The sequence below is a fragment of the Coregonus lavaretus genome (assembly GCF_964263955.1).
Source record: "Coregonus lavaretus genome assembly, chromosome: 7".
Classification (NCBI taxonomy): Eukaryota; Metazoa; Chordata; class Actinopteri; order Salmoniformes; family Salmonidae; genus Coregonus; species Coregonus lavaretus.
Window position 1 is genome coordinate 20,995,988 of NC_139994.1, and position 16,596 is coordinate 21,012,583.

The 16,596-nt window shown below is 44.3% G+C and overlaps 1 protein-coding gene across 1 annotated transcript; it reads left to right on the forward strand.

Moving 5' to 3' along the window:
• Window positions 1–2,618: 2,618 nt before the first annotated feature.
• LOC311132050 (type-4 ice-structuring protein-like) lies at window positions 2,619–5,151 on the forward strand. Its single transcript, XM_084165215.1, has 4 exons — window positions 2,619–2,685; window positions 3,870–3,936; window positions 4,302–4,413; window positions 4,757–5,151. Exons 2-4 carry the CDS (start codon window positions 3,888–3,890, stop codon window positions 4,956–4,958), a joined length of 363 nt encoding a protein of 120 aa, XP_084021341.1. The 5' UTR covers window positions 2,619–2,685; window positions 3,870–3,887; the 3' UTR covers window positions 4,959–5,151.
• Window positions 5,152–16,596: the final 11,445 nt, after the last annotated feature.

Below are 16,596 nucleotides of genomic sequence, written 5' to 3' on the forward strand. Positions count from 1 at the left end.
ATATATAGCCTTTGATTCTTAAAGAATATAACCTTCCTCATGAGCATAGTTCAACTGATGCCCCTTTAGAACCTCAGCTATAAGCTTGTTTATATTGTTTGTAAACAATATAATTGTAAACAAACACTATATCTTCAAAATATGTTTAAGGGTAGGATTCAATTCAATCAGCGTTAGATCCGCGCACTTGATATGTAAAGCCACATTGTCGGCTGTCCAGCGCACTGCTTGAATCCTGACCTAAAAATATTATTTTGATCTCATGGATAGTCAGTCCTTACACCCATAGCTCCTTCTATGAATCTGAGAGTGGTTACATTTCTCCAGCTCCATCCCTCAGCATGTGGCGGGGCAGACAGTTTTTTGTTTTTCAAATGCCAGACTGTAACTTTAAGCTGTCACAGCAACCAAAATCCGTTGACATAGTATCACAACAGATCCCAAGATGTCAAGCTTTTACTACACTGTCACTATTTTCTCTGCATACAGATATTTTTCCCCCTGTTTCTGTTTGTCATGATGGACTCGTATCACCAAATAACAGAGGAGATTGAATGCCCTATGCAGTACAAAGCCGCAATAGTGAACACTTAGGCATAGCTTCCACATATTTTTCTGAAAGGAAAGGGTCTAGGGCATTGTATGAATCAACACCGTCTGTGATTAACCCGAGGTAATTCAGCACTCCTACTCTAAGACGCTGGATACATTTGGCCCCAGGTTACATGCAAACTCAGCTAATCTTTTGAGACATTGATTTAATCTGCCTTTCACTGAGGGATGCAGGGAGTGTTTGTGTGTAAATTGCTCAGCTATCTGGTTGCTTTGTCATGTTAATCTTATCCCAGTGATAGCCTCTGATGATGTTGTGCATGGAATGTGTATGAATGAACATAGCACTGCAAAAGTTATTTCCCTACAAATGTTACTTAGAAATGTTTGTGGAGAAATTCCTCCCTTGATAACTAGAGAATTCTGAACTAATTTTACCAACTGCAACATTTATGAATAACAAACATTAAGAACACCTGCTCTTTCCATGACATAGACTGACCAGGTGAAACTCAATATTAGAAAGGTGTTCCTAATTTACATTTACATTACATTTACGTCATTTAGCAGACGCTCTTATCCAGAGCGACTAATGTTTGGTATACTCAGTGTATACTAATATAAAATGTACAGTTATACATACAGTACCAGTCAAAGGTTTGGACACACTTACTCATTCCAGGGTTTTTCTTTACTTTTACTATTCTCTACATTGTAGAATAATAGTGAAGACAATCAAACTATGAAATAACACATATGGAATAATGTAGTAACCAAAAAAGTGTTAAACAAATCAAAATATTATTATTATTATTATTACTACCTCATGAAGCTGGTTGAGAGAATGCCAAGAGTGTGCAAAGCTGTCATCAAGGCAAAGGGTGGCTACTTTGAAGAATCTCAAATATAAAATATATTTGGATTGGTTTAACACGTTTTTGGTTACTACATGATTCCATATGTGTTATTTCATAGTTTTGATGTCTTCACTGTTATCTATATTGTAGAAAATAGTAAAAAATAAAGAAAAACCTTGGAATGAGTAGGTGTGTCCAAACTTTTGACTGGTACTGTATGTATATTGTAGAAAAACTACATTAGTTTTAGTTTGAAATTCCTGATGGCGTTATACTCAACATTTGTACCCAATTATGACACTCCTCACTGAGTGTAAAACGAGACAAACATTGAGTATACAATATTATGTATAAGTATATATTGTATATCCGTACAGAACTCAAGTTTCTGGGCCTTTTATTCATTAATGTTGCGGTTGCTAAAAATAGATCATATTTTACCCTGCAAAGTCTCTCTATTGTGGGTAACATTTTCCCCAATCATCCCTAAATGTCATCTTTCATATTCGATCGAAGGTAACACACTTTCTATATCTAATCTTATACTGCACACCATTTCTATACACTTTTTAATTTATGTCATGGAAATTGACTAATATATTCCATGGCTTGGAACTTCAACGATAAGTAATATTTACTTTTACTGTAATTGTACTATTACCAATATATTTATTAACAATGTATTTGATCGACTGACTTTGATTTATTCAATATGGGAACATTTAGAAAATTAATCTGTGCATTCATAGATGACCTGGTTTAAACCAATACACACACATGAAATAGAACAGAAAACATAAATAGTTAACATGTGATTCACACGGACAGTCAGAAACAGCTGAACTGAATCATCTTCAGGCTGACCCCTGGACAGTGCTGTGGCTGCCATGTTTCTGTACTATCGCAATTCTTGTTGTGTTTTAACAGCTTGGTTGTCATTCTCTCTGTTTTGTTGTTTCTCGTGATGAAATGTCCTGTGTATGTTTTCTTTAATCAGATGCTTTGATAAGACACCTACTGCGTTTGAGCAATCAGCACTCTTACGCAGGAGGGGGACTCTTGGACTTTGGAGTGGATTGCCTTGGTGGCAAGCTGAGCAGCAAGGGTCAGCCTGCAGTCACATGCTAGCACAAACATCCAATGATAGTCCAGTACTTCAGCCTACGCTGCCAATGGGTCTGCGTCTGAGGTGGGCCGTATCATTCCCGAAGGACTATAAGACATTTGGGAGGCCCAAGGAAAGCTACCATCCAATCTAAACTGTCCTGCAACTCAGGTGAGTGGTCCCCTCTCTTTCTCTGCCAAGGAACTCTGTTATGTTTGATGTGGTAAAATGTTTGGTTTTCTTGCAATATGTTGTTTAGTAGTGAGTCAGGTATCTGTAAAAATGGGCATTCAATTATAGAGGGACATTCCTTCCCAACCACATTGTAAGCTGCTCATTTAAATAGTATTGCTATAAGCAGTAGTTTAGAGCGTGATCTTTAGAGTGCTTGATAGATGTTTCATTACTGTTTTTCCAATAGGTAAACTGTTGATATGAATCAAGATGATTCTTCTCAGTGAATTAAGAAAGGCAAATGAAGATGGAAATCAAACAGAGTCCATGTCTAATTCCATTCTAAATTTGCTGTGACAGGCAGAAGTTGCAATTTCCTAGGGAGTCGGGGGTATGGGCATTTGGCGAACTACATTACCATTCAGACAATTTATTATGATTTGAAATCTTCCTGATTTGAAATCTTCTTGAATCAACTGAGTTAAATTGAACTGATCCCAAAACTGTCACTGAGTGCACTTATTTGTTATGCCAAGAGAAAAACCTTGAAACCACAAAATTCTTCAGAGATGGCCATCCTACCATCCGTCAGAGGTTGAAAAAGTACTCAGTTGTCATACTTGAGTAAAAGTAAAGATACCTTAATAGAAAATGACTCAAGTAAAAGCGAAAGTCAATACAAAATACTACTTGAGTAAAAGTATAGAAGTATCTGGTTTTAAATGTACTTAAGTACAGTGGTGGAAAAAGTCATAATTAGTCATACTTGAGTAAAAGTAAAAAGTAAATGCTACAGGCCTACATCAAGTTCCTTATTTTAAGCAAACCAGACTGAACAATTGTATTGTTTTTTAAATTACGGACAGCCAGGGGCACACTCCCACACTCAGACATAATTTACAAACGTAGTATTTGTCTTTAGTGAGTCCACCAGATCAGAGGCAGTAGTGATGACAACGCATTATATTGATAGGTACATGAATTGGACCATATTGCTGTCCTGCCTGAGCATTCAAAATGTAACAAGTACTTTTGTGTGTCAGGAAAAATGTATGGGATTAAAAAGTACATATTTTCTTTAGGAATGAAAGTAATTTTACACCACTGCCATCCAGTGATCGAACCACGCCTCCACAGACCTATGGGGTCAAGCTAATCCTACCATTCTCTTCTCTCCTAAGGTGCCCTACTTAGCAGCCATGAAGTTCTCTCTTGCCGCCCTTGTTGTCATGTTTGCTTTGGCGCACGGTAAGAGAAAGTTCTTCATATTTGAAAGGTGCACTCTGTCGCTAGTTTCTCCCCTGTGGTAGCATTCAGAATTAAATACACAATTACGGCTTAAATAACATTTATTTTTCACATAGATTTCATTCTGTATGTGCTTATATAACTGCATTTCACATATGTGCACTATATAATATAATAATAGTGAGATATATGCAAGATAAGGAAATGTTATACTGCAGAGTTGGTGGATTTATTTATAACTCATGTATTTTAAACGGCTGTATGTGTAGAGGGTCTTGTCTGTGCTGTTGTATGCTATATGGGCATAAATGGTTTGTGTACATTGTGGGCCTCTGTTAATGACATTATCCTCTGGCTACCCATAGGAAGCCAAGCAGCACAGTCCCCCGAGTTTGAGAAGCTGGCACAGTACTTCCAGGATCTGTCAGCTCAGCTGACCTCCACCACTCAGGAGCTGGTGCAGAAGATCCAGGCAGAGTAAGTTACATTTAAAAAAAAAAAACGTTTACATTATTTGATAAACTTTTGAAGAACCAGCCCTTCCAACCCAGTCCTAATTATAAAAAAACACAACTCACCTCATTCTATTGGCTTATAATTTACAATAAAGAAACAATTAAGGGAGCAGCCAAAAACAATGCAAAAGAATGGATGCATGGTCAAAAATAATATACATTCCAAAATTTGATGAAAAAAGGCCAATGACCTGCAAAAGCATTAACAGGTAATGTGTTTTGATCCTATTTTTCAACAATATTTTTGGCTCTACCTTTGTTTATATTGTGTTCAGACCACTAATCACCCGCTCCCTTCCTAACAGGACCTTCTTAGAGGATGGGAAGGCCCAGCTGCAGCAGATCCAGGCCAAGCTGGCACCCCTGGCTGATAACATGCAGGCCCAGCTGAAGCCCCTGGCTGAGAACATGCAGGCTCAGCTCAAGCCTCTGGTTGACAACGTCCAGGCTCAGATAGAAGACCTCTTCCGCAAGGTGATGGACCAGACAAAGGCCCTCGGCCAGTAAAGCAGCTCTTTTTCAACAACCTGACCATCTTGGACCGAATCAACAGCTCCATAGCAGCCAAAACCAGTCCACCAAGAGTTGGAACCAGACAAACCTTCTGTTTAAGTCGTCTGCATTTGTGCCAAGACCAATGTTGTTGACATGCAAAGACAGACAGTAGTAATCCAGAACATCATTAAAACTTGTAAACTGGTCCTGTGGTCTCTATTGTAATTTGTCATCAATTACTTTCCAATCATACATCCCTTAACATATTTGTTTTGTGTCTGATTATTGAAATCTGCTTAATTTCTCAATTTAGGAGTTATAGTTTCAATAATAACCCATTTCACTACATCACAGGTTATACACTACCAATCAATACACTCCCCTCCGTATTTATTTGTACAGTGAAGCTAAATGTAAAAATATGGCGCTATACTCCAGCATTTTGGATTTGAGATCAAATGTTTCATATGAGGCGACAGTACAAAATGTCACCTTTAATCTGAGGGTATTTTCATACATACAGTGGGGAAAAAAAGTATTTAGTCAGCCACCAATTGTGCAAGTTCTCCCACTTAAAAAGATGAGAGAGGCCTGTAATTTTCATCATAGGTACACGTCAACTATGACAGACAAAATGAGAAAAAAAAATCCAGAAAATCACATTGTAGGATTTTTTATGAATTTATTTGCAAATTATGGTGGAAAATAAGTATTTGGTCAATAACAAAAGTTTCTCAATACTTTGTTATATACTCTTTCTTGGCAATGACACAGGTCAAATGTTTTCTGTAAGTCTTCACAAGGTTTTCACACACTGTTGCTGGTATTTTGGCCCATTCCTCCATGCAGATCTCCTCTAGAGCAGTGATATTTTGGGGCTGTCGCTGGGCAACACGGATTTCAACTCCCTCCAAAGATTTTCTATGGGGTTGAGATCTGGAGACTGGCTAGGCCACTCCAGGACCTTGAAATGCTTCTTACGAAGCCACTCCTTCGTTGCCCGGGCGGTGTGTTTGGGATCATTGTCATGCTGAAAGACCCAGCCACGTTTCATCTTCAATGCCCTTGCAGATGGAAGGAAGTTTTCACTTAAAATCTCACGATACATGGCACCATTCATTCCTTCCTTTACACGGATCAGTCGTCCTGGTCCCTTTGCAGAAAAACAGCCCCAAAGCATGATGTTTCCACCCCCATGCTTCACAGTAGGTATGGTGTTCTTTGGATGCAACTCAGCATTCTTTGTCCTCCAAACACGACGAGTTGAGTTTTTACCAAAAAGTTCTATTTTGGTTTCATCTGACCATATGACATTCTCCCAATCCTCTTCTGGATCATCCAAATGCACTCTAGCAAACTTCAGACGGGCCTGGACATGTACTGGCTTAAGCAGGGGGACACGTCTGGCACTGCAGGATTTGAGTCCCTGGCGGCGTAGTGTGTTACTGATGGTAGGCTTTGTTACTTTGGTCCCAGCTCTCTGCAGGTCATTCACTAGGTCCCCCCGTGTGGTTCTGGGATTTTTGCTCACCGTTCTTGTGATCATTTTGACCCCACGGGGTGAGATCTTGCGTGGAGCCCCAGATCGAGGGAGATTATCAGTGGACTTGTATGTCTTCCATTTCCTAATAATTGCTCCCACAGTTGATTTCTTCAAACCAAGCTGCTTACCTATTGCAGATTCAGACTTCCCAGCCTGGTGCAGGTCTACAATTTTGTTTCTGGTGTCCTTTGACAGCTCTTTGGTCTTGGCCATAGTGGAGTTTGGAGTGTGACTGTTTGAGGTTGTGGACAGGTGTCTTTTATACTGATAACAAGTTCAAACAGGTGCCATTAACACAGGTAACGAGTGGAGGACAGAGAAACCTCTTAAAGAAGAAGTTACAGGTCTGTGAGAGCCAAAAATCTTGCTTGTTTGTAGGTGACCAAATACTTATTTTCCGCCATAATTTGCAAATAAATTCATTAAAAATCCTACAATGTGATTTTCTGGATTTTTTTCCCTCAATTTGTCTGTCATAATTGATGTGTACCTATGATGAAAATTACAGGCCTCTCTCATCTTTTTAAGTGGGAGAACTTGCACAATTGGTGGCTGACTAAATACTTTTTTTCCCCACTGTATCTGTTTTACCGTTTAGAAATAAAAGCAGGGGAGATCCGGGTTGTGGCTACATGGTGTCACGATCGTCGAAAGCATTGGACCAATGCGCAGCGTGGAATGCGAACATACTTTATTATATTCACCACACGAACAAAAACAACAAAACGATACGTGAAGTCCTTGGTAACAAACACTAACCATACACGGAACTAGATCCCACAAAATACCAAATGCACACAAGGCTGCCTAAGTATGGTTCCCAATCAGAGACAACAAGCAACAGCTGATTCTCGTTGCCTCTGATTGAGAACCACCCCGGCCAACATAGAAACACAATGAACTAGATCCTGAACATAGAAACACAAAACATAGACTCTACACACCCTGGCTCAACATAACAGAGTCCCCAGAGCCAGGGCGTGACAGTACCCCCCCCCCAAAGGCGTGGACAGCGACCGCGCCAAACATAAACCGAACAGGGGAGGGCCGGGTGGGCATTCCTCCTCGGAGGCGGATCCGGCTCCGGGCGTGACCACCACCCTCTAAAACCCCCCCGTAGTGCCCCTGGTCTGGTCTGGCCCTGCTGGCTGGAGCTGGACTGGACATCGGTGGAGCGGATTGCTTAGGCTCCGGTGTGGAGCAGCTGACCGGTACCTGACCAGGCACCGGTGAAACGGGCACGGGCTGTGCCGGACTGACGACGCGCACCACAGGCTTGGTGCGGGGAGCAGGAATGGGCCAGACCTGGCTTACGACGCGCACCCCTGGCTTGGTGCGGGGAGCAGGAACGGGCCGGACCGGGCTGACGATGCGCACCACAGGCTTGGTGCGGGGAGCAGGAATGGGCCGGACCGGGCTGACGATGCGCACCATAGGCTTGGTGCGGGGAGCAGGAACAGGCCGGGCCGGGCTGGCGACGCGCACCATAGGCTTGGTGCGGGGAGCAGGAACAGGCCGGGCCGGGCTGGCGACGCGCACCATTGGCTTGGTGCGGGGACTAGGAACAGGCCGGGCCGGGCTGGCGACGCGCACCATTGGCTTGGTGCGGGGAGCAGGAACAGGCCGGGCCGGGCTGGCGACGTGCACCATTGTCTTGGTGCGAGGGGCAGGAACAGGCCGGGCCGGGCTGGCGACGCGCACCATTGGCTTGGTGCGAGGGGCAGGAACAGGCCGGGCCGGGCTGGCGACGCGCACCATTGGCTTGGTGCGAGGGGCAGGAACAGGCCGGGCCGGGCTGGCGACGCGCACCATTGGCTTGGTGCGAGGGGCAGGAACAGGCCGGGCCGGGCTGACGACGCGCACCATTGGCTTGGTGCGGGGAGCAGGAACAGGCCGGGCCGGGATGGCGACGCGCACCATAGGCTTGGTGCGGGGAGCAGGAACAGGCCGGGCTGGCGACGCGCACCATTGGCTTGGTGCGGGGAGCAGGAACAGGCCGGGCCGGGCTGGCGACGCGCACCATTGTCTTGGTGCGAGGGGCAGGAACAGGCCGGGACAGGCTGGCGACGTGCACCATTGGCTTGGTGCGAGGGGCAGGAACAGGCCGGGCCGGGCTGGCGACGCGCACCATTGGCTTGGTGCGAGGGTCAGGAACAGGCCGGGCCGGGCTGGCGACGCGCACCATTGGCTTGGTGCGAGGGGCAGGAACAGGCCGGGCCGGGCTGACGACGCGCACCATTGGCTTGGTGCGAGGGGCAGGAACAGGCCGGGCCGGGCTGGCGACGCGCACCATTGGCTTGGTGCGAGGGGCAGGAACAGGCCGGGTCGGGCTGGCGACGCGCACCATAGGCTTGGTGCGAGGGGCAGGAACAGGCCAGACCGGGCTGGCGACGCGCATCACAGGCTTGGTGCGAGGGACAGGAACAGGCCGGACCGCACTGGGAACACACACCACTGGCCTGGCCGGACCGGACTGGCAACACACTTCAGTACCTCTCGCCGTGCCTCTACACTTTCCCTCCCTCTAATCACCAATGGCTCCCGTAACCCGGTGGCCTTCTCTCCTCATCCACAAACTCGCCCCTTATCTGCCTCCAGCAGCCCCGTCGTCCATGCCATGTGCCCCACCCTAAAAATGTATTGGGGTTGCCTCTCGCCTGTCCGACGACGACACTGTTGGCGCCGTACCTCCTCTCTCGCCAAGGCTTTAACCTTTGCCCATGGTCCTCTGCCCTCGAACATGTCCTCCCAGGACCACCATTGGCCCACCTGGGCCATCGCCAACTTCTCCATCTCCTTACCCGGCGTTAGCTCCGAAACACGCTGCTTGGTCCAGTATTGGTGGGATCTTCTGTCACGATCGTCGAAAGGATTGGACCAATGCGCAGCGTGGAATGCGAACATACTTTATTATATTCACCACACGAACAAAAACAACAAAACGATACGTGAAGTCCTTGGTAACAAACACTAACCATACACGGAACAAGATCCCACAAAATACCAAATGCACACAAGGCTGCCTAAGTATGGTTCCCAATCAGAGACAACAAGCAACAGCTGATTCTCGTTGCCTCTGATTGAGAACCACCCCGGCCAACATAGAAACACAATGAACTAGATCCTGAACATAGAAACACAAAACATAGACTCTACACACCCTGGCTCAACATAACAGAGTCCCCAGAGCCAGGGCGTGACACATGGTATACACCCACAGATGGAAGTGGCTGTGGCTGTATACCAAAATAAAAAATATATTTGTTTTGTGAAGAATTTTTGCATTTGAACTAATCCTAAATCTAACCATTGTTCTAACCTTAACCTAATTATCCTAACCTGCTACATTAATGATCCTAACCCACTGCGTAAATTCTCCTCACCTACTATGAAAAGTATATTTTTCCTCACCGCAAAACGTGACAAAAGTAACGCGGGCGGAAGTAACACACCCATTTTCTCAAATGACATAGACGCTAGAATGATGTAATGACACACGCAAGTGCCTAATGCGGAAGACGACCTCCCTGCAAAAAATCATTACGCTGCAACATTTCAACAAGTTTTCAACAAAAGTTGTTTTGAGCGAGGGAAAGTAAAAAAAAACTGATCCTGAAGTGTTTTTCGGTTGTAGAGTTGTACGTTTTTTAAAGGTTCCAAACATGTTCTTTTCTTAACCCATCTACTGACTAAATTACAGCATAGGTTTGAAACATCTTGCTAGCTAGTCTTGGATGCTAGCCAGGGAGAAGTTACAGGAGAGAGGGGTGGGGCGGTAGTAACATTTGTAGGGCACAGAAGTAACAGATATTGTGCACTTCTCGCCAGACGTTACTTCCAACCCAAGCCTGTGTTACTTCAGCCGGCAGCAGGTACAAAAGTAATGTTGCAGTAGTTCTGTTCTTGGTCTATTTCATTTGAACTCCTTTAACCTACAAATGAAATTACAGTTGCTAATGGTAGAGGACATGTATAAGTTATTTATAATAAAATATGGTGGCTTTAGCCCTATCAATCGCTGAGGAAATAGGAAAAAAACAAAAAAGTGTTACTGCCGTCCACGTTCTCCCCCACATTATGTACAGTGGGGAGAACAAGTATTTGATACACTGCCGATTTTGCAGGTTTTCCTACTTACAAAGCATGTAGAGGTCTGTAATTTTTATCATAGGTACACTTCAACTGTGAGAGACGGAATCTAAAACAAAAATCCAGAAAATCACATTGTATGATTTTTAAGTAATTAATTTGCATTTTATTGCATGACATAAGTATTTGATACATCAGAAAAGCAGAACTTAATATTTGGTACAGAAACCTTTGTTTGCAATTACAGAGATCATACGTTTTCTGTAGGTCTTGACCAGGTTTGCACACACTGCAGCAGGGATTTTGGCCCACTCCTCCATACAGACCTTCTCCAGATCCTTCAGGTTTCTGGGCTGTCGCTGGGCAATACAGACTTTCAGCTCCCTCCAAAGATTTTCTATTGGGTTCAGGTCTGGAGACTGGCTAGGCCACTCCAGGACCTTGAGATGCTTCTTACGGAGCCACTCCTTAGTTGCCCTGGCTGTGTGTTTCGGTCGTTGTCATGCTGGAAGACCCAGCCATGACCCATCTTCAATGCTCTTACTGAGGGAAGGAGGTTGTTGGCCAAGATCTTGCGATACATGGCCCCATCCATCCTCCCCTCAATACGGTGCAGTCGTCCTGTCCCCTTTGCAGAAAAGCATCCCCAAAGAATGATGTTTCCACCTCCATGCTTCACGGTTGGGATGGTGTTCTTGGGGTTGTACTCATCCTTCTTCTTCCTCCAAACACGGCGAGTGGAGTTTAGACCAAAAAGCTCTATTTTTGTCTCATCAGACCACATGACCTTCTCCCATTCCTCCTCTGGATCATCCAGATGGTCATTGGCAAACTTCAGACGGGCCTGGACATGCGCTGGCTTGAGCAGGGGGACCTTGCGTGCGCTGCAGGATTTTAATCCATGACGGCGTAGTGTGTTACTAATGGTTTTCTTTGAGACTGTGGTCCCAGCTCTCTTCAGGTCATTGACCAGGTCCTGCCGTGTAGTTCTGGGCTGATCCCTCACCTTCCTCATGATCATTGATGCCCCACGAGGTGAGATCTTGCATGGAGCCCCAGACCGAGGGTGATTGACCGTCATCTTGAACTTCTTCCATTTTCTATTAATTGCGCCAACAGTTGTTGCCTTCTCACCAAGCTGCTTGCCTATTGTCCTGTAGCCCATCCCAGCCTTGTGCAGGTCTACAATTGTATCCCTGATGTCCTTACACAGCTCTCTGGTCTTGGCCATTGTGGAGAGGTTGGAGTCTGTTTGATTGAGTGTGTGGACAGGTGCCTTTTATACAGGTAACGAGTTCAAACAGGTGCAGTTAATACAGGTAATGAGTGGAGAACAGGAGGGCTTCTTAAAGAAAAACTTACAGGTCTGTGAGAGACGGAATTCTTACTGGTTGGTAGGTGATCAAATACTTATGTCATGCAATAAAATGCAAATTAATTACTTAAAAATCATACAATGTGATTTTCTGGATTTTTGTTTAGTTTGTTTTTAGATTCCGTCTCTCACAGTTGAAGTGTACCTATGATAAAAATTACAGACCTCTACATGCTTTGTAAGTAGGAAAACCTGCAAAATCGGCAGTGTATCAAATACTTGTTCTCCCCACTGTATCTAGTCCCCCCAAGTATCCCCCCAAATTCACTTATAGTGTATGAAAGTAGTCAAATGTTTACTATTTGGTCCCATATTCCTAGCACGCAATGACTACATAATAATAATAGGGCCTACTTAATGATAGTATCATAACTTAAGCCTTCTACCTGCCTTCTCGATTCTGGAGAAATTGGTTTTCAAACAGCTAACTTAATTTTTAAGTGCCAACTGTTTAAAAAAAAAAAATCCAATCTGGATTTTGTGCCCACCATAGCACAGAGACGGCCTTAGTTAAAGTGGTAAATGATCTTAGCGTCAACCCAGATGTCACAAAGCTCTCTGTCCTTGTACTCTTGGATTTTAGTGCAGCATTTGATACTGTTGACCATGATGCCCTTCTGGACAGACTCGAGAAGTGGGTTGGCTTCTCCGGTCCATTTCTTAACTGGTTTAGGACCTATTTAACCGGTCGAAAGTTTTTTGTAACTCTGAGAAAATAGATATCACATGTGGCGTTCCACAAGGTTCAATATTGGGTCCGGTTCTGTTCAGTTTATATATGTTACCCCTTGGCAGCGTTATCAGAAAGCACGGCTACGCGGTCAATACACAACTTTACATTTCTGTGTCACCAGAGGATTTTAGCCCCACTAACAAAAAGGCCATTGGTCAACTGCAAAACATACAGAATGCCGCAGCACGGGCACTGACCAAGACCAGGTGGAGAGCTCACATTACACTGGTTTTAAAGTCACTCCATTGGTTGCCTGTGAGTTTTAGAATTGATTTTGAGATTATTCTATAGGTCTTTAAATCACTTTACGACCGTGCACCCCAATACATGACAGACATGCTTTTAAGGTATGTACCCAGTAGGTCCTTCAGGCCCTCTGGCACTGGCTTTTTAACTATCCCAAAGCCTTGGACCAAGAGACATGGAGAGGCAGCCTTCAGTTTTTATGTCCTCAGTGCATATACATTAAAACCAGTAGTAGTGATAATGCATTCCTATGGAAAACTCCAGATAGCGCATGACGCCGGAAGTATTGGAATTTGAAGCGTGCCATATTGCTGAATGTGGCTGAATGGCACAATCGCTAAGGGTCATGGTGAAAGTGGCCGTAACTAGCAAATGATCATGGTCGACTGAGAGAGTCAACCAGGAGCCTCGTCATAGCCTGTCGACCCATGATTGGTCTGTGTCAGCACGTGGTCCTGTGTGACGTCAAATGTAGTAGTCAGAATGGATCACTATTTAATTAGATATCTTGATTTGTATTGAACTTTAAAATAATTCACCACGGGGATCAAACTTGATTATAATAAACACATTTTAGAGATCAAAACGGGCATCTAAGGTTTGGCCGTTCTGGCGATCGTGATTCACGTAGGATCTCTAGGGCAGACCAGGGCTTTTGGCACTGCTCTGCTGACAAATTCTTCTTTGCTCATACAGGAGTAATAAAGGCCTAGTGCACTAATTTGGGGGGGGGGGGGGGGGGGCGGAATCTAACTTATGATTTATCAGGGGTGCTGCAGCACTCTCATCACCCCTACTTCCTGCGGCTATGGCACCGCTAGGTTGCTATGCAGTAGCTGACCAGCAGAGCTAGTAACTTCACGATCCAGACCGGACACTGGGGGCCTGCCCCAGCCTCTGGAACAGCCTGCCAGAGAACCTGAGGGGGGACGAAACTGTAGGTCCAAGAAACACGAGCAATGGACATTAGACCAGTGGAAATGTGTCCTTTGGTCTGGAGTCCAAATTTGAGATTTTTGGTTCCAACCACCGTGTCTTTGTGAGACGCGGTGTGGGTGAACGGATGATCTCCGCATGTGTATTTCCCACGGTAAAGCATGAGGAGGAGGTTTTATGGTGTGGGGGTGCTTTGCTGGTGACACTGTCTGTGATTTATTTAGAAATCAAGGCACACTTAACCAGCATGGCTCCCACAGCATTCTACAGCGATATGCCATCCCATCTGGTTTGGGCTTAGTGGGACTATCATTTGTTTTTCAACAGGACAATGACCCAAAACACACCTCCAGGCTGTGTAAGGGCTACTTGACCAAGAAGGAGAGTGATGGAGTGCTGCATCAGATGACCTGGCCTCCACAATCCCCAGACCTCAAACTAATTGAGATGGTTTGGGATGAGTCTGACCGCAGAGTGAAGGAAAAGCAGCCAACAAGTGCTCAGCATATGTGGGAACTCCTTCAAGACGGTTGGAAAAGCACTCCAGGTTAAGCTGGTTGAGAGAATGCCAAGAGTGTGCAAAGCTGTCATCAAGGCAAAGGGTGGCTATTTGAAGATTCTCAAATGGAAAATGGACTTTGATTTGTTTAACACTTTTTTGTTTACTACATGATTCCATATGTGTTATTTCATAGCTTTGACGTCTTCACTATTATTATACAATGTAAAACATAGTAAAAATAAAGAAAACCCTTGAATGAGTAGGTGTGTCCAAACCTTTGACTGGTAGTGTAAATTAATCACAATAATGATGATCATAACCCCAAAATTATGAATAAAGATCATATCCCCCAAAAATGCTAACTTCTCACATTACCAATAACAGGGGAGGTTAGCATTTTTTGGAGGGTATGATCTTTATTCATAGTGTTCCTCTTCACAGAAACATAGCGTTCCTCTCCAAGGAAATCTTAAGTAAAAGGTTATTTTATTTGGTTCTTTATAAGTTATTACAAGGTTCAATGTTCAATCAAGTTAAAAAGTCAAGATCAAATCAAAATAGGCTAATCAAATCAAGTAGTCATCAAAAAGGAAGGAAAAAATGTATTCATCATCAACAAAGATTGAAAAAAACAAAGTTTTAGTGTCCTTTCACACTTTTTTTTGTTTGTTTTTCTTTTCACATGGTCTTCATTGTTTGAGTTTGGAGTCTTGGTCTCGTGAAGTGGTCGACGGTGAAATCTTAAATATTAAGTAAAAAGGCGAAATATTTATGCAATCTTTAGAGAAATCAGTGTACTGAAACCCAGCCAAGGACCGGGTTGGCAGCCCTAGGACTCCCAGTAGTTTCTAAAAAAAACTGTGATCTCAAACTGGGATATGCAGTATATACAGGGCAATATCAATCCACACAATATGGTTAGCCACTTATAGAAGAATACATTTTAGTGGAATGCTTGGTAGAATAAAACAGAATAGAACTTCACTAGTAGTTGAATGCATACCCGACGAATAGAATGACGGGACATTTGTGGAGGGCGTGAGAGAGCTCATTTTGCCCTGATTATGATGTCTTTGTGTCAACTGGAAAGGGCGGGTGAGGCTACGTTGTTCCATACTGTTGTGGTTTGATCAGTGGTCACCCACTGGGCACGACTTCAATTACACGTCTATTCCACATTGGTTCAGCGTAACTTCAATGAAATGACATGGAAACAACGTTGATTCAACCAGTGTATGGCCAGTGGGCAGTGAGGGGATGATGGTGACTGTGTCTGTCTGTGACATACTTTCTGAGGGCTTTGAATGACCAGTTCTGGCTTCTGTATGTCTGGGGCTGTTGGGTGGTGATTACTTTTCTAAGGTTTTTGTGCTGTTTCGGGGGGGTCCCATGAGTAAGAGGTCCTATGGTCAAGGGTGCAGAGCCCTAGTGGTCTGATTCCCCCTCAGGAGACTGAAAAGATTTGGCATGGGTCCTCAGATCCTCAAAAAATTATACAGCTGCACCATCGAGAGCATCCTGACTGGTTGCATCACCGCCTGGTATGGCAACTGCTTGGCCTCCGACCGCAAGGCACTACAGAGGGTAGTGCGTACGGCCCAGTACATCACTGGGGCCAAGCTTCCTGCCATCCAGGACCTCTATACCAGGCGGTGTCAGAGGAAGGCCCTCAAAATTGTCAAAGACTCCTGCCACCCTAGTCATAGACTGTTCTCTCTGCTACCGCACGGCAAGCGGTACCGGAGTGCCAAGTCTAGGTCCAAAAGACTTCTCAACAGCTTCTACCCCCAAGCCATAAGACTCCTGAACAGCTAATCATGGCTACCCGGACTATTTGCACTGCCCCCCCACCCCATCCTTTTTACGCTGCTGCTACTCTGTTAATTATTTATGCATAGTCACTTTAACTCTACCCACATGTACATATTACTTCAACTACCTCAACTAGCCGGTGCCCCCGCACATTGACTCTGCACCGGTACCCCCCTGTATATATAGCCTCCCTACTGTTATTTTATTTTACTTCTGCTCATTTTTTCTCAACACTTTTTTTGTTGTTGTTTTATTTTTACTTTCTTTGTTAAAAATAAATGCACTGTTGGTTAAGGGCTGTAAGTAAGCATTTCACTATAATGTCTGCACCTGTTGTATTCGGCGCATGTGACCAATACAATTTGATTTGATTTGATTTGATCATGGTAGAGAAGTATAAACTGTTGAAGATGC